The sequence below is a fragment of the Mastigoproctus giganteus genome, chromosome 2 (genome assembly GCF_048544385.1).
Source record: "Mastigoproctus giganteus isolate SK-2022 chromosome 2, ASM4854438v1, whole genome shotgun sequence".
In the NCBI taxonomy this organism is placed as follows: domain Eukaryota; kingdom Metazoa; phylum Arthropoda; class Arachnida; order Uropygi; family Thelyphonidae; genus Mastigoproctus; species Mastigoproctus giganteus.
Window position 1 is genome coordinate 15,519,410 of NC_143576.1, and position 23,941 is coordinate 15,543,350.

The window sequence follows — 23,941 nt, forward strand, 5'->3', positions numbered from 1 at the left end:
ACAAAACGGTTTGGTCGCAGTCTATAAATAATACATTTTATAACCTTTTTTGTTATACACTGTGCTGCCACTTTATTAGGTACACCCCTGCTATGCACGCAAATGGTCTGTCCCACAACGTTGCAAGTCACATGACCATACGTATGACACTACTGTGAAAGGTGGTGGGGGCAGTGTTATGGTGTGGGGAATGTTTTCTTGGCACACGTTGGGTCCATTAATACCCATAGATTCACGTCTGAATGCCACATCGTACCTAAACATCGTTGCTGACCAAGTGCATCCGTTCATGTTGACAGTTTATCCTCAGTCAGATGGTTATTTCCAGCAGGACAATGCGCCGGTGCACAAAGCCTGAATCATTATAGAATGGTTCCAGGAACATGAAAATGACTTTTCTTTGTTGCAGTGGCCCGCTCAGTCCGGGATTTCAATCCTATTGAATATCTTTGGGATGAGCTTGGAAGAGTTGTTCGTTGCAGGCTTACACCTCCGTCGAATCTCAAGGAACTGCGTGACACACTCATGTCTGCATGGTACTCCATTCCTGCACGTTTTCAGCATCTTTTTCAATCCATGCCTAGACGAATTCAGGCTGTTTTGAAGGCTAAAGGAGGCTCAATACGCTACTAGGTAGGTGTACCTAATAAAGTGGCAGCATAGTGCATATGTACTGTAAGATTGCATGAAGTTAAGCTAGAGGGCCCGAATGAGTTTTCGGAAAAATTAATAAATGAAGTGATTGATACACACGCAAAGAAGAATAAAATTATTACAAGACAGGACTTGCATGTTTGATTACAATTTGCATAATTTTTTTGCGAATTTTAAATCGGTGATATTTAATATTATAAACTGTGATTATTGTCAATAATGCGGTTTTTGTAAACTGACTATTAGTATTTAGATGTTAAATAATAAATACAGTATTTCCTTTTGTTTTATCATATTCTCTTATTACAATATTCATAAATATGCATAAATGTAAATGTACAAATTTGTTTGTAACATATACATATGTTGTAATTATTAAATAATAAAAAAATATATACATGTATCCCCCGAAGTTTACATTTCCCCTCCCCTGGTGCAAACGCTCTAGATTCAATACTTGACTCCAACAAAAACACCAAAAACGCGTTATATATGATAAATCCGTCCCAAATTGGTGGTGTAAACTGACTAACCTTTTTTAAATATGTAACTCAAAATGAAAGTGTACTAAAAACTACAGAGTAATAACTACTCTGGGCTAAAACCAATCAATTACTCACATTACTACGTTTGATCTTTCAATCAATACGAAGCAGTGGTGGGCGGAGCTACTAGACCTGTCCATCATTCATAGTAACAAAGATCCATGGGTAAGAGCCTTATATTGAAGCTGATCTACTTTGAAATAATTAACGCGAATTTGCAAAACCGGAAGCTGCGGTTATATGAAACCGATATTTCGCCGATTTTTCTATTGGTCAAATTTTAATGAAATTTAGGTAGGCTCGAAAAATCTTTTTGAAAGTCTGAATATAAAATTTCATGGAAAAATTTCCTTTGTGCATTATACATATTATTAGCTATATGGTGCAAGGAAGCCTGAGGCTTATGCTGCACTAGCCAAAAAAAATTTCTAAATTACCCTGAGAGAGAAAACAAGAGTCAGAAGTAGAAGGGAATCACCAAGAAATAGAAGAATGATGATACCCAGCTCAGGACCCTGGATGTGCGAAGCCCATACTCACCAGATGTGAGCCGCTGGAGTAACGCACGCAAAAAGTTTGTAATTGAGGTTTTAATTAATTACTTATAAGTCACTGTAAACGTTGGGCATAACTTCCTGTCTCGAGTTATCACACACAGAAAAAAATAATAATAATAATTGACAGATTTCTATTGTTCCAATTTTAATTAAATTGAATGGCTCGGCAAATCTCTTTAAAAGGCCCAAATATAAAATTTCATATCTGTCCATTGAGAGTCCAGTTGTTACATACGGATGGGTAAGAGTGAAGACAATAGGCAGTGGCGGGTTACCCATTAAGGCAATGAGGCACGTGCCTAGGGGCGGCAGGCTTTGCGGGGGCCCCAAGCCAAGACATTTTCCTATGGTGTTCTAAAACAGATTAATGTTTTCAGTAAACATCATAAAAATCTTGATTAATTTAAGCAAAAAATTCAAAAGTACAAAATTTCATTTATTTGCCACCTAACTTTTATTTATTTTTTATTCTTTTTTTTTTTATTATTATTTTTTGGGGGGGGCCCCAAATATAATTTGCCTAAGGGCCCTAACTATCCTTAATCCGCAACTGACAATAGGCATCACGCATTTCATGAAACTACAATAAAAATAAAACTACCTGCTTTGCCAACGAATAAAATACATTATTCATTGTTATTCCTTTAAAAAACTGCATTATTACTGTCTACCCTTACCTGCTAAAGGGGCTCACATCTGGTGAGTATGGGCTTGGCACACCCAGGGGTCCTGAGCTGACTATCACCATACTTCTCTTTCTTGGTGATTCCCTTCTGCTTTTGTCTCTCTCTCTCTCTCTCTCTCAGGGTAACTCGGGAATTTCTTTTTGGCTGGTGCAGCATAGGCCTTAGGCTTCCTTTCACCATATAGCTAATAACAATAACAATAGCCTCAGATGGGTTTTACATAGAGATATGTTCCAGCAGTGTAAATACAATTTCTGTCCACCCATTATATAACATTCCAAATCGTTCCAAACGCTAATCTTATTAATGCCCACAGAAACAAGCTGGTACACTTCCGGTTGATCGTTACGAGGAGCAGCAGTTGATATGCCTAGCCCGAGCTATAGTTAGTCTTGGTTAGGGTGTTTATCCCCCGCCTTACCGCTGTTTTAATAGCGGAAATTAGTTCCCTATTTTAAAACAGCGGTAAGGGGGATAAACAACTTAAGGCTAACCATAGCCGGCTATTCTACCCCAGGAGCTCACATCTGGTGAGTATGGGCTTGGTACACCCAGGGTCCTGTGCTGGATATCATCATTCTTCTCTTTCTTGGTGATTCCTTTCTACTTCTGACGTGCTCTCTCTCTCTCTCTCTCTCAGGGTAACTCGTAAATTTTTTTTGGCTGTTGCAGCATAAGCTTCAGGCTTCCTTGCATTATATATCTAATAATAATAATAATATTCATATGCAGTGACGTCACGCCTCGTCTCAATGATCAACCGGAAGAGTACCAGCTTGTAAAGATTAACCTTTAATTTGCAATACATGTAGGATTGCCACATTTTCAAAATCTCTAATCCAGAAATGAATGTGTGAGTGTTACGAAAGCAGTGGCGAAACTTTTCATCTAAACACATTTTTAGACAAATCTTCAACCTGTCTATCTATCCATTCTCGTGCAATAACATGACTCTAAGTGGACGGATTTGCAAGAAATTTTATATTTGGCACTTTTTATAAATATTTCTGAAGACGTCCCATATTTCATTTAAATCGGAAAAGAAGAAATCCGGAAATATTGTTATTTCTTTCTTTTTTTTTTTTTTTTTTTCTTCATATATCAAGATAGGTTGTTCATGTACTGTAGCAGAATCACCTGACTTTATTTGTTGCTGTATGCTTGTTGGATGCACAATATGGCAATTGCACAAAAAGAAATATTTGCTTAATAGCTATTTGTTTAATATGCTCATCTGCATATAGACCAGTAAATTGAAAATTTACAGTTTCGAAAGATCCAAATTTCGTAAATCTATACAGTTAACGTTTTCTTTATAAATACCGAAGTCTAAAAAAAAAAAAAAATCTGTAACGTGTTTTCAAAATTATGTTTAAAATAGAGCTGTGTTGGTGTCGTGATTAGTATTGCAGTTCTAAAATTTCAAATATCTATAGAACCGCGCTGAAAAAAAAAATCTGATAACTGTTTATAAAATCTCTAGAAAATATCCGTATTTTAAATAATTTTTACAAGAAAGCAAAGCAAATCTGCCCTTGTGGGCAGCACTGTTACAATCACTGTCATTCCACAAGAGGTGGAAAAGGCTTGAGTTCGGATCCTGCCAATGAGGCTACGAATTTTTGTGGATTTTTTGCCACAATGTGGCAGAGATAGTCGGTCTCGGACATGGGAACGTATGGTTTTTATCTCCTGGAAACTCGGTATTTTTGGGGGAAAAAAAGAACACAACAAACCAATGGAAGAATACATTCAGTATGGCACGGGGTCTATACATTGATGACACAGTAATCTTATGCTGTGTAGCCTCAGATTATTATGGAGCATCTCTGGAGATCAAAGGCAGGGCGAACAAACTCTTGCAGCAACTGGAAATTTTCTCTGATACTCAGAAAGTAAATACGGTTCAGTTGTAGAAGTCCTCGTGAGTAGCACAGTTCGTAGGCTCGCCGTCCTCCCCACACCAGATAGAAAAGACCTATGTTCCGATGATCAAGTGAGGAATTTTTATGGGCCTTTTTCACAACGTGGGTGAGTTAGTCTCAGAGGAGGGTAGGCTGGTTTTTTCTCACCGAAACTCTGGTTTTTCGTCCAGCTTACCAGAAAATCGATCACAGAACAAACGCAATTCACAGACAGCATACAAGGAGAAAAATGGCTTTAATCGCTGATGCTCCTAAAACTTAACAACATTTCTAGGCTCAGTGGAGAGAAGGTTCTACAAGGATCCAGGTATTGATGGCAGTGGCATAGAATATGTTTCTAGGATTCCTGAGTGCCACAAAAACAAAATGATGATTCAACAAGGTTGAAAGTTGCAAGATTGGCATTAACAGAATCATGACCAGACCGTGTACAGACCATGGTGGAACCATTTTTGAGTGAACTCTAAAGTGGCAGACGTGAAGTAGTGGACCATTTGTCTTGCCAACACTGCATAAAAAGATTCCAACAGCATGCTTTCTCTGCCTTGGGTTCCGAAGTGACATTGATGGTAATTCTCAAGAAGGTCACACAGGCAGCATGCCCCTGTGACCGTCTGCACCATAAAACACTGCTTTGAACCTTCTGCACCATAAAATACTGCTTTAAACCATCTGCACCATAAAACACTGCTTTAAACCTTCTGCACCATAAAATACTGCTTTAAACCATCTGCGCCAAAAACACCGCTTTATAATACAACTACAGGGAGCGAGAGTTAAGTTCCCAAGACTGTTTGGGGAGACACAGAAGAAAGCAAGCATATTTTACTTACATAAACTATTTTTTAAATAAACATTTGAAGCATCTTTCTCGAAAAGATGCCTCAAATATTTATTGAATGTGATCTTACTATCAATGATCAAGCCAGGGAATTTAAGTGGAAAGCATGAACACAGATTTGTTTAGACGTTTTCAACAGGAGGCTGAGAAATATTAAGCGATCCATTAACCAGCATCATCTATGTTTTTGTAGAGGATATGGATAAGTTATTTACATTGGACCATTGAGATAGATCTGACATGATTAAATTGGCAGTAGTTAGCATTAGCAAAGGCACAGAAATGTAAGAAAGCAAGCTTATATAGCATCAGCCAAAAAAAAAAAAAAAAAAAAACCCTTATTTCACCCATCCATTCGCTCCAAATGTTTGTCAAGTTCTGCGTTGAATTTATTTAAGCTATCAACTTCCACAAAGACAGATGGAAGTTTTTTCTATATTTGTGCTATATATATTTGAAAGTATATATATTTGAAAGTATTATCTAGCGAAAATTGTTTCAAGAGAGAAAGAGAGAGAGGCACAGGAATTACCTTAGATCAGTCAGAATGAGATCACCCACTTAAACCAATTAGGAAATAGAGGGAAAAGTTTTAAAGATTTAAACATTGCATACTATGGGAGGGGTCATGTTGGGCACAACAACGCTCCTAATCTGGGCAGAAGTGGCTGACCTGTTCGCCAAAAAAATCTTTTGGATATATCGACCTTGTCTTCCATTGGTACTTCTGGAACGTTCTCTACCTGGCCTTCGAACATATGTGCCTTCTTATTCTTTCCATGAACAACATACAGCTACTGGAGGCATAGTTATGTTGTCTCAATAGCAAGAACGTTATTAATTTTTCGACGGCAATATAAATAGTAGTAGTATAGACATGTGATACAAGAAAGCAAGCTTATATAGCATCAGCCAAAAAAAAAAACATTTCACACAGCCATTCCATCTAAACGTTTGCCCAGCTCTTTAAATTTATTTAAGCTATCAACTTCCAAAACGACAGATGGAGGTTTCTTTCAGCAATTAACTACCCTCAGGCTAAAGGCAAATTTCCACACATCTGTTCAACAACTGTCTTTCCTCAGTTTCAGTTTATGCCCCCCCCCAGGTTTGGGGGGGGGGTTTCCTCTGAGCAAGAGGAAAAATCCCATCAGCATTGAGCTTGCTCAATCCATTCAAGGCCTTATATACCTCAATCAGATCACCTCGAAGGTGCTTAGTCTCCAGACGCTTCAATTTTTGCAGAATTGAAGCCTTTCTTGCTAAGATCACCCATTCGTTCCCCTCATCAATCTTGTTGCCCTTCTCTGTATTCGCTCAAGAAGCTATCACCTTCCAGAAATGGGGCCTCCAGACCTGTACTCAAGGCGTGGCCAACCTTATAAAAAGGGAAAACCACGTCCATTTCTCTATTAGCAGATTTCTGTATATCATTGACAATACCCCATGAGCTGCTCTGGCAGCTTGTCTGAACTGATCAGAAAATTTCATATCGGACTACACAATTACTCCCGGGTCTTTTTCATTTTCTACCACCCTACGTGTAGCACTACACAGTTGTATTTTTCTTTGCGGTTACTTCTACCCATATGCCGTATTTTGCATTTGTCAATGTTAAACCTCAGTTTTCAATTCTCAGCCTATCTATCCAACATTTTTTGATCCTGTTGCAGTAGTACACTGTCATTACTGTGATTAACAACCCTGCTAACTTTTGTATCATTTGCGAACTTGGAGATTAAGATTGACATACCTTCATCAATATCATTGATAAATATATCAAACAACGGTGGCCCCAACACCAAACCTTGAGGGACTCGACTAATAGTTTTAGTCCACGAAGAGTAGCGTATATTGATTACCACTCACTTGTTCTCCACACAACCACCCTTTTATCCATTGTAGTAACCTGCCCATAATAACATACTGCTCCAATTTGTACTGTAGTCTTCCATGCATTTGCGCAACAGTGTCAAAAGCTTTTTTGAAATCCAAGTATATGATTTCAAACTTATTTTTTGCATCCAGTTCCTATGTATCCACATCATAGAATCCAAACAAATTTGTCAAACAAGACTTTCCCTTAACAAACCCATGCTATGTCTGCATTATTACTGCAGACTTGTCTAAACGATCCTTCAATGCATCTTTAACCAGTGACCTCATTATTTTCCCTGGAACAAAAGTTAAACTAACTGGTCTGTAATTCCTTGTGTCACACTTAGATCCCCTTTCTGAATTGGAGACACATTTGCACTTCTCCAGTCCGTGTGGACCTTCCCTGAATCCAAAGATGCTCTCATAACGATGGCCAAGGGTTTGCTTGCTTCCTTTCCCGCCTCAATTAACATAAATCGGTAGATCGCAACAGTGTCAGGTGCCTTTATTATGCTTAGCTTCAACAATTTCTCCTCCACTTTGCTCTCAGTTATTACAAAATCATTAAGCACCCTGTTACATTTTCCTAAATTTTTTGTATTCTCCTCTTAATAACTCTTCATGTGTAGATGCAAAATATTCATTCAGCTATCTGAGCAGGGTCATCAACAGTCGAACCAGCGATATCAAGTAGACCAATCTGATTTATGCCTCCTCAGGTGAGTAAACTGAGTAAGAGGAAGAAATCCCATTAGCATTGAGCTTGCTCAATCCATTCAAGACCTTATACACCTCAATTTGATTAACTCTCAGGTGCGTAGTCTCCAGAAGCTGAATTTGCAGAACTTAAGCCTTTCTTGTTAATGTCAACCCTTTGTTCCACTCTCCAATCTCGTTGCCCTTCTCTGTACTCGTTCCAGTAGCTCTATCTCCTTTCTAAAATGAGGCCTCAAGACCTGTATACAGAAAAGAAATAGAGGAAAAAAAAGTAAATATCTATGAAACTTGTTGTAATGGGCGTTTTTTAATTACTAATTAATTAAATAATAATATATAAAAATCATTGGTTTCAATTACCTGCACAGGAGTATAGACAGATTTTATAAATAGCTGTCAGATTTTTCAGCGCGATTCTGCAGATATTTTTAATTTTAGAACAACTATGCTTGTCAGAAACCACAGCTTTTATTTTAAACATGAATTTTTTTAATCTATTTTAATCAAACATCTAGTCTACTCGGTGTACAAGAAAATGGTAGCTATGTAGAGTGACGATTTTGGCTCTTTCGAAAATTGTAAATAAAAATAAAGTGTGTTACCATTCGTACTGCTCAGGGATTTCCCCCATCTCCACATAGTACTGTGTGTATCACAGTACTATGTGGAGTCCAGAGACTTAAAAGTGTGTGGGGAGTGGAATGTTGTGTAATGTTATGTTCTGTTGTTCTTCTGACCATTTAGCCCACCGTTGCCCACACTTTTCCACGAGGAGATAGTAGATTTTTAAGTATTCTGGCAGTCCCTGCCACCTAGTTTCCGAATTTCAGTGGCAAGGGCCTATATATACAAAAAAATGGGGACCATTGTGGTGAATTTAGAGTCGAATCAGGGTATAGGTTTAAGTGAGAGGGGTTAACTTTTGCGTTAGTTCAATTAAGTTACTTTATGGGCATACTCGGTAAGTTAAGTTTGAGTATGGGGGAGGAGAGACGAGGCTGGAAGAAACCGGGTTAGGGCACCTTGTTTAGATCGCCAAATGGTGGAAGGTCAGATTCAGGATGCAGTACCCAACACCTCGGATGGGGGGGGGGGACTAGAAGGTCATTTCATATGTTAGTATTTGTCGTCCTTCAGTTGTATTTCCAGTTCTTCCATTTGCTAGTTTCGGTTTTGGTGGAGAATTTTGTACTACTACTAGGCGCATTGTAGGTACTCAGTTCCAGTCCATCAGATTAAGGCTGATTTGGGACGTATCCATCATCAATGTCGGTTTGCCATAGGCATCCTCCTCTTTGTTCATTTCCTTTTTTTATTTAGTAACTTCAAGTTTGGGTAAGTCATAGCGTCTAGTTTAGGTGTCATTTCCGGGTGTTCAGTCCGTAAGGATTTTTTTATAGGGGCACCATTCCTTTACTTAGGCTCCTTGCTTCTCTTTTCTTGTTCGTTTGGTTTGGGTCTACAGTCTGTTTTGTAAATCTCCTGGGCTGTTATGCAGCAAGATCAATGTCCTCCTCTTTGCAAAAAGATCCTGCGCGAACTTAATGAATGCTTTGTATTCTTCTTCCGTGTCCAGTAAAAGATGTTTCTAGTTATGGGGAAGGTACATAGTCTTGGTTATTATGATGCTTCGGAGATCCTCGCAGTATTCACATTCCTAGGTTATGTGTTTCCGAGCACATCTCTCTGCATCTACAGTTTGGGTCGTCTACAATTCCCATTTACTTTAACTTGGCCTTTATGGCACCACGGCCCGTTAGTAGGTATGTAGTGTGTAATCCTGGGAAGAACCAATGTGGGGTCCCGGGGTAGACTCTGCTGACTTGGGGTATGAATTTTCTTGTGATTTCTGCTTTACAAGAGTTGGACCATCTCTCTTGCCAAAGCTGCTGCAGGTTTTTCCTGTTTCCAATTATTCGCCGGATCTGTTGTATACCCTATGAAAATCGTTTGAATTCCTCTAGAGAGCTTGTACTTATAGATCAAGGGGAAGCACGCCTGCCAATGTAAAATATGTTACGGAAATTTTCTTAAACGTGAAACTAGACGCAAAAATTCATTGTCAGCGGTTCCAAAACTGTGCGCTCCGGAGTCACAGGGGCGCCGCTGGGAATTTTAAATTTTCTAGGGAAACACAGCGACACTCCACATCTGTCGGACACCGCACGAACTAATAGCTCGAGGTAGTTCACAGCTTCAACATTATTTATTGGTTGGATCTAACTACTTAAAAAACGGAACTGTTAGGTATTTCTTTTGGCATACAGCGGGTAAAAAAATTACTGAGACACTAAGAGCACCGTGAACAGAGAAAATTTGGGAACCTCTACATTAAATGAAACTGTTGTGTAGTGAAAGCAAAATTATACACTGGAAGTCCCTGAGTTGGGCAATGGATCGTCTAAAAGTTCGTCCTTAAATCGATTGCTGAAAATCGGAGTGTATTTTCCCATTGAAACAATGCGAATAATCTTATAATTTACGGAGGTATATGCAACGAATGTAAACATTATTATAAAAATTAAAGTTCATAAAAAAATTTTAACTGACATGATTGTTCAAACATGTGAGTTGAAATTGTTTGTTTGTATGGGGTCATCCCCGCAAGATCAATCTGCGTCCTGCCGTGACCAGATTAATTCATGACAAATAACAGTCTTCTTGTTCTTTTTTTTTTTTTTTTCTGTTCTCAATTTCAGATTTCCCTTTAAATTCCTCCTAAAATCTATGTTTTCTGTTCTTTCACTGCACCATGATAATAAACATGAACATTTGGCTATTTTATCCCTTATTGTTTGCACGGTCTGAAGATTTCAATTCAGAGCCAGAAAAATTACGTCGCACGCACGTATTCTTTTGAAAAGAGTTAGGGTCTTCTTGAGATGAAAGCGCGACATCTTGCTCTAGATCTCAGGGGTATAAATGGATAATATTAATTGGACTTTTCACTACGGGAGATAACGGTATTTTCTTATTTACATAGGAGCGTCTGCCCGGATTGCATCTGGGTCATTTCCTCCTCACAATTGGGTGGCCTGGGTTTGAATCCATCAGACGCGAGGAACTTTGATGGACTATGTTCCATGGCTGAGCTATTCGGTGAGAGGCGCTGATAACAAGAGTTAAACCCCGGAAGCACGGATTTTTTGTCCTGCAAAAAGGTAAATCGATTAGAGAACATGTACAATTTATGGACATAATATACGTGGGTAGATGAAATCATTCTCGGATGGCTCTAATAGGACGTTTTTTATTTACATCCGAGCCCTTAAAAGCATTGACATGCTCATGAAGCGAGTACACAAGAAAGAGGCAATGTATTGTTTAGATTTTAGAAATCAATTTTGCATGGTTGTAATGAATGCACAGCATGAGCGAGTTTTTTTTCTAAGAAAGTCATAGGACTGTTTGTTACTGTTAACCAACAACCACGGTGACTTATCATTAACTCGGAATGAATAGTTTTTCAGTCTAGTGATTCTAACACGAATCATTACTCTGACCTAATGCATGACTTTTAGATTGTCATGTTTGCCAGCGACAATGATATAGCATTTATTGATTTGTATTTAAAGAATTGTTCATTCGTGCACATTATTTGTAGGTTGTAGTTGAAGAGAATATCTTATGGAGTTTTGTACGTACTGTTTGTAACACAAAAAGCTCTATATTTTCGCTAGATAACAGATAAATTTGATTATCCAAGGCCAATGCGGCTGCACATATTCAATATGCCTAACATCAGCTCTGCTGATAGTAGCGGAAAATTCCTACCCTCACTGCAGAAGTAAGGTAGTTTGGTTCTGGTGAGATATCATTCTGTATATTCTAACTGTTATTACTTAACAATAAAAATATGTAGTGGTGGTAGGTAGAATGCTATACTGATGTCCAAAGGTTACTCAACAACTTAAAAAAACATTTCAGTTACACTCATTTTCAGTGGCGAAACTACTACATTGTCAGGCTTGTCACTATGAGAGGGCTCGACGGTTGGCTTTATATGGGACACGGGAGGGAACCCGTTCAGGAATTTTTCAGGTTCATCATTTGTAGTTTCACTTGTGGTTCTTTGTATATCTCTTAATATTAGAAATAAATATAATTTGATATGAGATGCAAAAAATGTTTGCATAATTCTAATAATGTATTATCTATTGAGCATGACATAGCAAAATATAGAACTACAACTGGGCTATATTACCTCAACTGAGAACTAGGAGGTCAATTTATCCACAATCCCAGTTTAGAACATTCACAATGTAGTCCTGTTCCTCATTAAGTACTGTATCCTTGCAGAGAGCACGGTGGTTAACGATGCTACTCCACCCCCCCCCCCCCCCGTCCACCCTAAGGTGAAAAAGATTGTATTTCTCTCTCTCTCTCTCTCTCTCTCTCTCTTTTTTTTTAATATTGTTCTCGGATTATTGATCTCGAGGAAAAGGTAAATATTTTCTCTCGGAAAAATACTTTTCATCTAGCAAAACAGAAAACTAACCATAGAATAAATGCAATTTACCTACCCGATATACTGATTCCTCAACTTTTATGGCAATAGTTTCGCCACTGATACCTTTATGTCAGTGACGAAACTACCATAGCGTCAGGTTCTCCACCGCGTTTGTACTGGATCAAAATTCATCCCTTCAACGCCATCTGTGTAACATTATTCCTCAAAATGATGTCTGAACCTTTAGGTTATATAAAGGGCGAAAACTAACAGTGAGTAGAAATCTCGTCTACACCCCTCTCCCTATTAATGGATGAACAGAAGAGGAAGCAACACAGCCTTAGGCTGACTGTGCATATGCACCCTTCTGAGGTACCACATGGCTTACAATTATTGTCATTCTAAACCATGGGAAAAGGCCGAGGCTTTAATCCCATCAAGACTAAAGAAATATTTAAGAGTTTTCATCCGCTTGATAACTTAGTTAGTTGGTCTTGGGCAATATTTTCATGGATCCTCTTCCCCCTATGCTTCCAGTGAGTTTACTGGGGGTGGGAGGGGAGAGAACCCATGAAAGTAATTCCTGTTTCGACTTTACCAATTAGACTGTCTCCAGTCTAATTTGGTAAAATACGAAGCGGAATTGCATAGCCACTTTTAGGAAATGGGGAAGGTATAAATGAAAAAGTTGTACTCTTTATTTATATATGTATTATTACTTTATTTGTATAATTTAAGCAGTTATAATACTAATTAATTTAATTGAAACGCATTATATTCGCAGAAATATCTGCCAATATAATGCATTTATTTATAGTCGTTGTCAGGTTCTGCATGTAATTGATAGAAGTCGTACAGAACGTACATTATTTATTCCTGCATTCGGGAGAATATATGATTTCGCATTTAAAATTGCTAAATTAATTTTAACTGTGAAAGAATGATGAAATCAGTCACGCAGTAGTTGATTTCACAATCACTGAGAGATAAAATGTCATTGCGAATATATTAAAGATTCAAAAGGTTTCCTGTAACTCGCATAACAAAAACTGCGACATGATTTCTTCAGATATTTGCTGACATCTGAAAATAAGTAGCCTTGTCTCTGAATAAAAATTGATCTTCACAACTTGTGGGTGCTGCTTTGGTATTACATAAATTGTTTTTTTCATGCTTGCTTAGCATGATGCCTTAATCATAATCCAAAGAAGTTTACTAATGGAATCTATGGATTTAATAAAATTACCAGGAATGAATAGCAAAATAATGACATATAGAAAAATAATTAATCTTGATTAGAATAATTAATCTTGAGGAAGCTAAATACCCACCCGAATAATATTTTGTTATATTATTGCATCACAATATCATGCATTGAAAAAACTACCGGTATGGAACTGATGTGGAGTCTCCATCCAAACAAAATTTTTCAGTGTGTCTGACAAAATAAATTGCCTGATGCCTTACCAGTGTTGTTATGTTTGTCAGGTATTCAGAGCTGGCCGTCCATTAGGCGAAACTAGGCGGTCGCCTAGGGCGCAAAGGTCCTAGGAGTGCATTCCAACGGAATGTAATTTTTTTAGTGGTTAAAAATAATTATTTAAATTAAATAAAGTAATAATTATTTCGAAATAAAGAAATAACATTATCTATATATTATATCAAATATTCATCATCACATCATCATCATCATCATGAACTTGGTCCGGCTTAGGTCTTTTAAGACCTGTTCCGTTGTAGCTCTTGGAGGTCTTCATCTCGCCATCGTTGTCTTGGTCGACCAACATCTCTCTTGCCTGTAGGTTTGTAGTTAAAGGCTAATTCTGGGATCCGGTCTGGGTTCATTCTTTCTATGTGGCTGATCCATTTTTCCTGATATCGTTTTATGTCGTTTACTATGTTATCTGCTTTTAATTTCTCACGGATATCTAAATTTCTTTGGTGGTCTAGTCTTGTAAAGCCTAATAATGGTCTTAAAAATCTCATTTGTGCTGTTTCTAATTTGTGATGTTGTGCAGTCGTAATTTTGTTTCAGTTGTCATTTGTTTTCCGAAGTGGCGTTTAATTGTTCCATGCATTTTATTATATTTTTGTAGTTTAGTGTGGATGTCTTTCCCTTCATTTGATATTAAATTTCCCAAATAGGTGAAGTCAGATATTTGTTCTATTATTTTATCATCAATAACAATTTTGACTCTTTGTACGTTTTTTCCACATAATCCCATTGATTTTGTTTTTGAGGTGGAGATTTTCATCTTGTACTTTTTACCTATTTTATTAAGTTCATTTGCTGCTATCTGTAGTTCATCTTCGATTTTGCAATTATAACTTGATCATCAGCATATAATATAGTTTGGATTTTATTCCTGTTGTTCAACTGTATTCCGTTGTTAATTGTTTGTTTCTATTCTTTAAGAATTTTATTGATGTAGATATTGAATAAATTTGGTGATAGTCCATTCTTGTTTCACTCCTTTATTGGTGTTAATTGGGTCTGATAGTTGGCCCTTAGAATATTTTATACAGATTTTGAGTTTTTATATAGGCTTTGGATCGCTTTCCGGAGTTGGGTTGGGATATTTTCTTCACGTAGAATCTGCCAAAGTTTTTCCTAGTTTACATTGTGATATGCTTTTTCATTATCAATAAAGAGCAGAAATGTTGATAGATTGAATTCTCTTCTTTTCTCCAAAATTTGTTGTAGTGAGAAAATGGCATCTATTGTGCTTCTCCCTTTTCTGAACCCACATTGTTCTTCTTCTAAGAATTGTTCACTTTATTTATTAAGCTTATTCTTCAGTACGTTAGAGTATAGCTTTGAAGCAGAAAATAGCAGTGTTATCCCTTTGTAGGTGTTAAGGTTATTTCTGGAGCCTTTTTTTGTGTAAATTGATTACTGTTCCTGTTTCCTAATCTTTGGGTATCTGTTGCTTATGCCATATGATGTTAAATAATTTTAGTAGTGCGTTTTTTTTAGTAAGATGCCCCCATATTTAAATAGTTCTACATTCAAATTGTCTATGCCTGGGCTTTTTCCGTTTTTTGATTTTTGTAATATTAGCTCTAGTTCTTCCATTGTTATATTTTCTTCATCTTTGGTTATCACAGATTCATCTTCCAATTCCCTAGTGCCTGGGTTATATCATAGTTTGGAATAGTGTTGCTTCCATTCTGCTTGGGAGATGGAGTTGGTTTTTATTTGATCATTTGTGTCTAGTTTTAATTTCTTAAAAATTTTAAAACCTCTTCTCTGTGGACCCGTTATACCAAATATTATTGATTGATTGATTTTATGTAATTTATTTATAACATTATTGATTTATGACATTATGAACAAAATACAACTGGGGTGAAAATTTGAAGTCTCGCCTATGGCGCATGAAACCCTTGGGCCGGCTTTATGTTGGATTTATATCTCATAAATGAAATATATTCGTTATTATTCTTTTAATTATATGTAGGTACATATGTAAATGAATATTTGCAATTCCCTTAGTCAGTGTATTAGTAGTGGCAAATGAAAGAAGAAAGCAAATTCGTAGAGCATCGGGGGGGGGGGGGATAATAATAATAACTACACACTTCACCAATCCATACGCTCCAAGAATATTCCCAGTCCTTCCATGAATTTATTCAAAAATTCAAGGAAGGACAAATCATTCTTCAATTTAAATTTATGTCCCCCTCATGTGCTTAGTCTGAGCAAGAGAAAGAATCCCATCAGCAGTTAACTTGCTCCATCCATTCAGAGCCTTACACACTTCAATCAAATCACCTCGCAGATGCGTAGTTTTCAGACGCTGCAATTTGCAGAATTGAAGCTTTTCTCGATAAGTACGCCGTTTTGTTCCTTTCATCAACTGACTGCCCTTCTCTGTACCCGTTCCTAAAATGAGTCCTCAAGACCAATGTTTTCCCCCTTATATTCCACTTAGGGTAGCCATTTGACCTAGTTTTTATTTCCGCGATATGCCCTATTTCAAACAAAAAAGGACCCCTTTATCTATCTCAGTGGTTATACTACCATAGTATCGCATTCAACACTGCGGATTCGGCATATTCGCTAAAGGGTTGAGGAAGAAGCATTTGTGAATACTGTGGAGAAGGCCCAAAATTTTTGCTTCTGCTTGGTCGCCTGTTTTTCTCTTGAGACGTGTACAAAGTAGCAGAAATTAATTTCTCTGGAATACATTAACCTCAGAACATAATAGTAATACCAACAACTGCAACAAAGTTATAATGTAGGAGAGATGTATATTTTTTTACAGTATTTTATTATTTTTAGGCAACCCGAATAATTAAATTCATCTGCTGTGCTGTGTGTCTTATGTCTGTTTATTGCGTGTGTTTTATGATCGATTTGTCTGTTTTGCTGCACGAAAACCCCCAGTTTCTGGGAGAAAAACCTTGCTATCTATGCCTGAGACCGACTAACTCAGCCACGGAGTGAAAAAAAGCCCACTAAAATGCCTCGAGTCATCGACGGGATTCAAACCCAGGCCTTTTCCACCCGCTGTGGGAAGGACGGTAACGACACCACTGTGCTACCCGCGCAGACTGGACGGATGTATAGAGTGAATATACTCTTAAATAATTTAGATGGCGTAACGTAATCGAAATACACTGGTGTGCAAAATTTAAGGACCAGTCAGGTTTCAACTGTAGCTTCTCATAGGAGTGGCCTGGATCTGGGAAAGCATACCAAAGGAACCTCGTGAGGTACACAAATGATGAAGGAAACAACACCTACACAACAACAGTAACAAAACGGTACAGAAGGACTTTATTCAAAAATGGCAATATAGCACTGGCTGCCACGATACAGATGCATCACTGCCAAAGATGGAACAAAGGAAAGAAGTGTTCCTCAGTAGATATATGGCCACCCCTAATATCGATGGAGACTTTGCACCGCCTGTCCGTACTTAGAACAATGTTGTTGATAAGTTCTTTCGATAACATCGTCCATTCCTTTGTCAGCGCCATCTTCAGCTGGTGGACATTTTCTGGTGGGTGTGGACGTGCAGCTAGACGTCTCCCCAGAGCCTTCCATATGTGTTCGATGGGATTTCGATCGGTGGAACGAATCCATACGAACAATTTCCTAACTTTCAAAAGCATATCAGCAGCTGTAGTGCAATGGGGTGTGGCGGTATCATCTATAAACACGACTCGGTCCAAGGACACCTCGGAACAGACGCACATAGGGAAGGATTACCTCAGTACAGTAGCGTGCCCCGGTTACAGTACCGCCTTCCAGTATCTGGACTTGTGTACATCCATCCAAGATTACGCCTCCCCAGACGAGAACACCTCGACCGCCATATTGATCCGTTGAAATATGTGAAATATCACATATTTCAACGGAAAACTATTTGATATTAAGCTAGTCTACTGTGTATTTCCAAAATTACCCCTTTTGGTTTTAAATTATTCGAAGCCTTTCTTTCGTTGTATAATTTATTTATATTTCACTTTCTGTATTCCTCTGTCTTTCACACCTTTGTTGCAGTTGCTGGTATTAGTATTATGTACAGTTTAATTTATAAATTTTTTATGAAAACGCTAAACACGAAAGGTATTAGAACTTATATTACTTAGTACTGTGCGTCCGTTGAAGTGTGAGAAGATAAAAGGAGATACTTCGTGACATTATACTTGAAATTCTGTGGACAGTAATTTCCAGAAAATATATGTGAAGGGAGCTTGTTCCAAAAACAGAAGTTAAAGGGATTAATGAGGAAGAAGAAAAGTTGGACAATAAATAGATTTTGATTGGTGCTGTTCAGACTGGTTTGGAGAGAGAGAGAGAGAGAGAGAGAGAGGAGAGAGAGAGAGAGAGAGAGAGAGAGAGAAGAGAGAGAGAGAGAGAGAGAGAGAGAGAGAGAGAGGAGAGAGAGAGAGAGAGAGAGAGAGAGAGAGAGAGAGAGAGAGAGCATTATAGAAGTCAATTCAGAAGAGATCTCATGAAAGTATCTATAGAAAAGGAATGCAGCAGAATATCTGTTAGCCACGGAAATAGAGAGACTTTGTGAGAGATGGTTCATTAATTAACCTAACTGCTCTCATCAAAACAAAGTAGTTGTTTTTTACCATTTATAAAAAACCCGTACTTTCATAATCGGGTGTTTCCATTATTTTCTCCTCTCCTGTAAATATTCTGCAAGTTTATTCATTATTTCTATCCATCCTAGAAAGTTTATCCAATTTCAATGGCGTTTAATGTATATTATATGAATAAAAGTTCCTACTTGACAATTATTGGAAGTTCGTCCTTGTGTATTGGCTTGGCCTTTGATACAGTTCTCCTTCTCCTCCCCATCTTTCATAATTCTTAAGAGAAATTAGTTTTTTTTTACGAACAATCATAAACTATCATAAATCTGTAAACTATCATAAACTGCATCCTGTCATGAGTGTACATCACACATGACAGGTTCATGACCATAAAACCTCAATACACCTCTCTCTCTCTCTCTCTCTCTCCTCTCTCTCTCTCTCTCTCTCTCTCTCTGATCCTCACCTTTAGCCACTATCCCACACCCTCCATAAAATCATCCAACATGCCAATTTTCCTATTATCCTTCCTTTGCTCTCTTGCCCATCACTTTCCACTCTAAAGACTTAACGGATATTTATTTCTTCAGTTTCTATCTCAGTACATTGGCTAATATGTCGCCTTTATGAGTTATCACAATTAATTTTTTTGGTTACTCTCCTTAATACTTCTTCATGTATAATCCTATATTTCCATTTCACATCTGTTGAGTATGGACTTGGCACACCCAGGGTCCTGAGCTGGATATCATCATTCTTCTCTTTCTTGACGATTCCCTTCTACTTTTGACTCTCTCTCTCTCTCTCTCTCTCCTCTCTCTCTCTCTCTCCTCTCTCTCTCTCTCTCTCTCTCTCTCTCTCTCTCTCTCTCTTAGGTAACTCATTTTTTTTTTGGTTGGTGCAGCATAAGCCTTAGACTCTCTTGCATCATATGGCTAATAATAATAATAACAATAATAATTAATAATATCCTCTACCTACAGTGTTCCCTCTCAAACTATAAAACAAGTCACTCCTTAAGAAGCAATTTAAGCTAATCTTTTCCTTAACTCGGTATCCATTCTCTCCTGTAAATATCTGTCTCTTCTTTAAAATGGTATCTTATTCACTGCAACTCTAGCTCTAATTTGCTGATTAATTCTTCCGTCGTCTTTTTCAGACTGCTACCGAAATACTGTACCTGTGTATTTTCTTGACCAAAAAAAAAATTACGAACTGTCACGCCATGTTACGCCCTCTAGTGAATCTGTCAAGAGATCCTTCAAAAGCACCATGGTAAAGGGTTGCAGTTGTTTGTTGTGTTTAGTGTGCGTTCTGTGTCGTTTCTCTTTAATTTTTGTTGACGTTTTTTATGGTGTTTCGTTTAAATCTGAATTATAAATGAATTAGTGAATAATATTTTATGCGGAAATTAACTTCATTATACGGTATAAAAATATTTTATTAAGATAATGCTGCAGCAAAGGTGGAATTTATTTCTGAAATTGTTCTTCTGTTTGGTATTTATTTCAAGACTGCAGCATCAAGAGTGTGGCGTGGGTTTATCATTTATTTGATAGGAAGTTTTATTTGTGAATTAGGGGAAGCGGCGAAGCCTACAAACCAGCCAAGTGTGGAGAACCTTGCAATTCCACCAAGAGCGTTGCGCTCTTGTTTCCGGAAGTTCATCTCTAGTTTATGTGGATGAAAATTCAGGTAAGTAATGTGGTTATTGTGTTTTAGGCGCATCAGCGACTTAGATTATGGCTGAAGATTTGCCTGCTGGACGAAAACCTGAGTTTCCCAGATAAAAAACCATGCTACACTCGTCTGAGACTGACTAACTTAGCTATGGTGATAAAGGCCGATGAAAAATCCTCGCGTTATTGCCGGAATTCGAACTTGGGGCCTGGTGTGGGGAGGACGAGGATTTTATCAGCTGTGATATCGCGAGGGCTAAGTAACGTGGAAAGTTGATATTTTGTTATATGAATATCTACCATATTGTCAGTCAAAAGTATTAATTGAACCACTTTCAGTTTGAGTGTGTGTCATTAATTTTTCGCTGAACTAATGATAATATTAATAATAAGATTCTTTTTTAACGTGAGTTATATGATCGTCATTTGGTACCCCCAGATGACCAGAGGAATCTTACAGTAAACTGTGCATACAAATGAACAATACAGAAAAATTATGCAACATACATACATACACCAGAGGTGTATTCATGGGTGGGTAGAGCGGTCATATGCCCCCCCAACCAAAAATCTGAAATTAAAGAAAAAGAGCACACAGGAGGCGTTCTAAAAAAATACTCATGTGCCCCTTACAATGATACCTGGTTATGCTGCTGACATACACCATCCATCCAACAATATAGTTAGAAGGCGCCCAATTACATTAATTTACAAAAAAAAAAAAAAAAAAAACACAATCAAATAAATAAAAAGTAACAAATAAAAAAACAGGCTTTCTTTTTACATTATCAGACTGGGAGTGGCAGTGACACATCTGGATTTGTATACAGAAAGAGAGTCCTGGATGGCATTGCAGTAGAACTTGTCAGTCAACCATAGATCCAGGGCAAAGTTTAGCAAGTGTCAAGTGGCACATTTGGGAAATGTTACCTGTGGAGCTTTGGCCACAAGTGAAGGGGTGCAGCAAAGGTGCCTTCCTGGCATCCTCCACCCCACCATGTCCGATATGTTTATGTAATTATGTTTTGATGAGCCTTAATTTTCAGTACATGAGCTCAATTGACTGTGGGCATGTATCCTTAGGCCACGGGCTGAGTCAGATGCAGATTTCAGATCAAGAAATAGTGTGACGATCTTCACTAGTATTTCAAGAGTGAAATATTTTTTGTGCTAGAGACTAGAAAGGTTACTGTAGATGTTTGGCATGGCATAATGGGCGTGTTTAGGTTCATGCGAAAAGGTTGCAAGTGCAGCTTCATTATAGATACATTTTTTGAGGCATTTCAGGAAGGGAGAAGCAATTGATATTGACTTGAAGTCTGCAGGTGTTTTCGGATTAGGATCTTTTGCAACTGCTCCATAAGTCAACCAACATGATTCCATTGCTTGATGTAGAGTTCAGTAAGCTCTCTGCTTATGAAATATGAAGCAGTTTTGAGACAGAAAAGAGGCATTGCATCAATGCCCAAGTGGATTTGTCAGGTAGCAAATTTAATAATTTTTATGTTTTGTATGTAATTTTTGGGAATGAGATGGATGCTTAAGAGGGATGGAGAAGACTACGTGTGTGTGTGTGTGTGTGTGTGTGTGTGTGTGTGTGTGTATATATATATATATATATATATATATATATATATATATATATATATATCTCTATATGTGTATATAAAGTATAAAAAATATATAAGAAGAAAGGGAAGGAAGAAAGTAGGCAAAAGCGATTTAAGGCAGCATAAGCTAAACCCCTTAGAGGGGTTTAGAGGGGAACAGGTATCCTGTGTGTTATCAGACACTCAGCCTAAAACACTGATGGATCCAATATCTCTCTATTACAGAAGATTTTAGGAGAAGTCCGGTTGGCCTGCCTCCACTCATGCACACCTTCTCCTAACATTCACTCATGCACACCTTCTCGATGGTAAGCCCTGTTACGTCACTTAGGTCGCAACGAACGTGTAGAGCGGTTCTCTTCAAGACGCCTGGTCAGCGTGAAGAGAAAAAGACCAAACCCTCCAGCATATGACAGCACAACAAAACAAATGGTCCTCAGCCCCCAGCAGCTTTCACTCTCCCTCTTACGGCAGTGAGAGGATCAGAGTGGAAGCAGAGGGTGCTAAGAATCTCTGGGTACGACCAGGCTGCCATGCACGGAAACTGAACTTGGCCTGTTATAACATAAGATCACTCATCGGTGAAGACAGGATATTAGAGCTGGAAAAGGAATTAGAAAATGTGAATTGGAATATCATTGGTTTGGCTGAAACAAGAAGAAATGAATCACTTATAAGTGTATCAAGTGGAAATCTGCTGTACACCAATGGAAACAGTGAAAGGAGTGAAGGTAGAGTTGGGTTTCTGGTCCATAAAGATTTTAAAAACAACATTTTGGAATTCAAAAGTACATCACCAAGGGTGTCAAGATTAATACTCAAGATTTCTAAGCAGTACAAGCTAAAGATTATAATGATTTATGCACCAACATCGAGCCATGATGATGAAGAGGTTGAAGAAATGTACACCAAAATTGAGCCTTCTAGATGAGCAGAAAACCCACTGCACTATTATTATGGGGGACTTCAAAAAGACAAAACAGCGCAGAAAGGGGAACTATAGGAAATTTTGGAATTGGTGAAAGACTTGTGGAATTTGCAGAATCTCAAGGACTGTCAGTAATGAACACTTTTTTTCAAGAAAAGGGTGAACAGAAAGTGGACATGGAAGAGTCCAAATGGATTAACAACTAATGAAATCGACTTCATCCTCACTAACAGAAGATATGTTGTGAATGATGTTACCGTCCTGAATAAGGTAAATGTTGGAAGTGATCACAGAATGGCAAGATGTACACTTGATATAAATGTAGGAAAGGAAAGGAAAAAACAGACTCGAATAAATAATACAAAGGTCTTTGAGATAACAGAAGAGGAGAAAAAGCAGTATGTACTGGAACTTAAGAACAAGTTTGAGCTTCTGCAGACTGCTCAGGACCAAGATATCGACGAGGAATATTACAACTTTCTGAAAGTGATAAAGCCCAAGAAACCTATAGAGAAAAAGAAATCCAAAGAAGAAAAAATTAGTCAAGAAACACTTGTCATGATGAACCGAAGACAACAAATGAAGAGGAAGAAAAACACTGACAGGGAGAAAATTGAGTATACTGAGTTATGCAAAGCCATTAAAAAGAGACTCAGAGAGGACATAAGAAGATTTAACACAAGAAAAGTAGAACAAGCATTAAGGGAAAACAAAGGATTTAAATCAGCAGCCATGAGCAGTAATACAGAAAGACAAATGATACTGAAACTGAAGAATAGTGATGGTGTACTTATAAACAGCAGAGAAGGCATAATTCAAATAGCAAAAGACTACTATAGAGAATTATACAAGGAGCAAGGGAATGATGCCAGCAGTGGGGAAGATGGATTGCAAAGTAGCAACACATATGACATACCCGATATTCTTCCTGATGAGGTAGAACATGCATTGAAGAAAATGAAGAATCAGAAAGCCTCGGGGGAAGATGAAGTTACTGTAGAGTTGTTAAAATTGGGAGGAAGAGACATAACACAAAAACTGGCAAGGCTCTTCACAAAGTGCATTCGAAAAGATGTGATGCCTAAGCAGTGGAATAATGCAATCATAGTTTTGATGCATAAGAAAGGAGATAAATCAGAAATTGGAAATTATAGACCAATTAGCTTGTTATCCCACATCTACAAGTTGTTCACAAGGGTCATTACTAACAGATTAGAAAGAGTACTTGATGAGAATCAACCGAAAGAGCAAACTGACTTTAGGACAGGATTCTCAACTATGGATCACCTTCACGTAATATCACAGCTAATGGAGAAAGCAAATGAATATAAAACACCATTATGCCTGGCATTTGTGGATTATAAAAAGGCATTTGACTCTATACAGCATAAGGCAATGTTTAGGGCACTGGAAA

At 37.8% G+C, this 23,941-nt stretch overlaps 1 protein-coding gene across 1 annotated transcript in view; it reads left to right on the forward strand.

Moving 5' to 3' along the window:
* The first annotated feature begins 4,199 nt into the window (after positions 1-4,199).
* Positions 4,200-23,941, forward strand: part of LOC150089184 (stromal interaction molecule homolog) — a 112,352-nt gene continuing 92,610 nt past the window's right edge. The window contains exons 1-2 of the mRNA XM_090389670.1: positions 4,200-4,337; positions 19,891-20,005. Coding sequence (XP_090245796.1) covers positions 4,200-4,337; positions 19,891-20,005 — 253 coding nt within the window. The remainder of the gene's footprint in view (positions 4,338-19,890; positions 20,006-23,941) is intronic.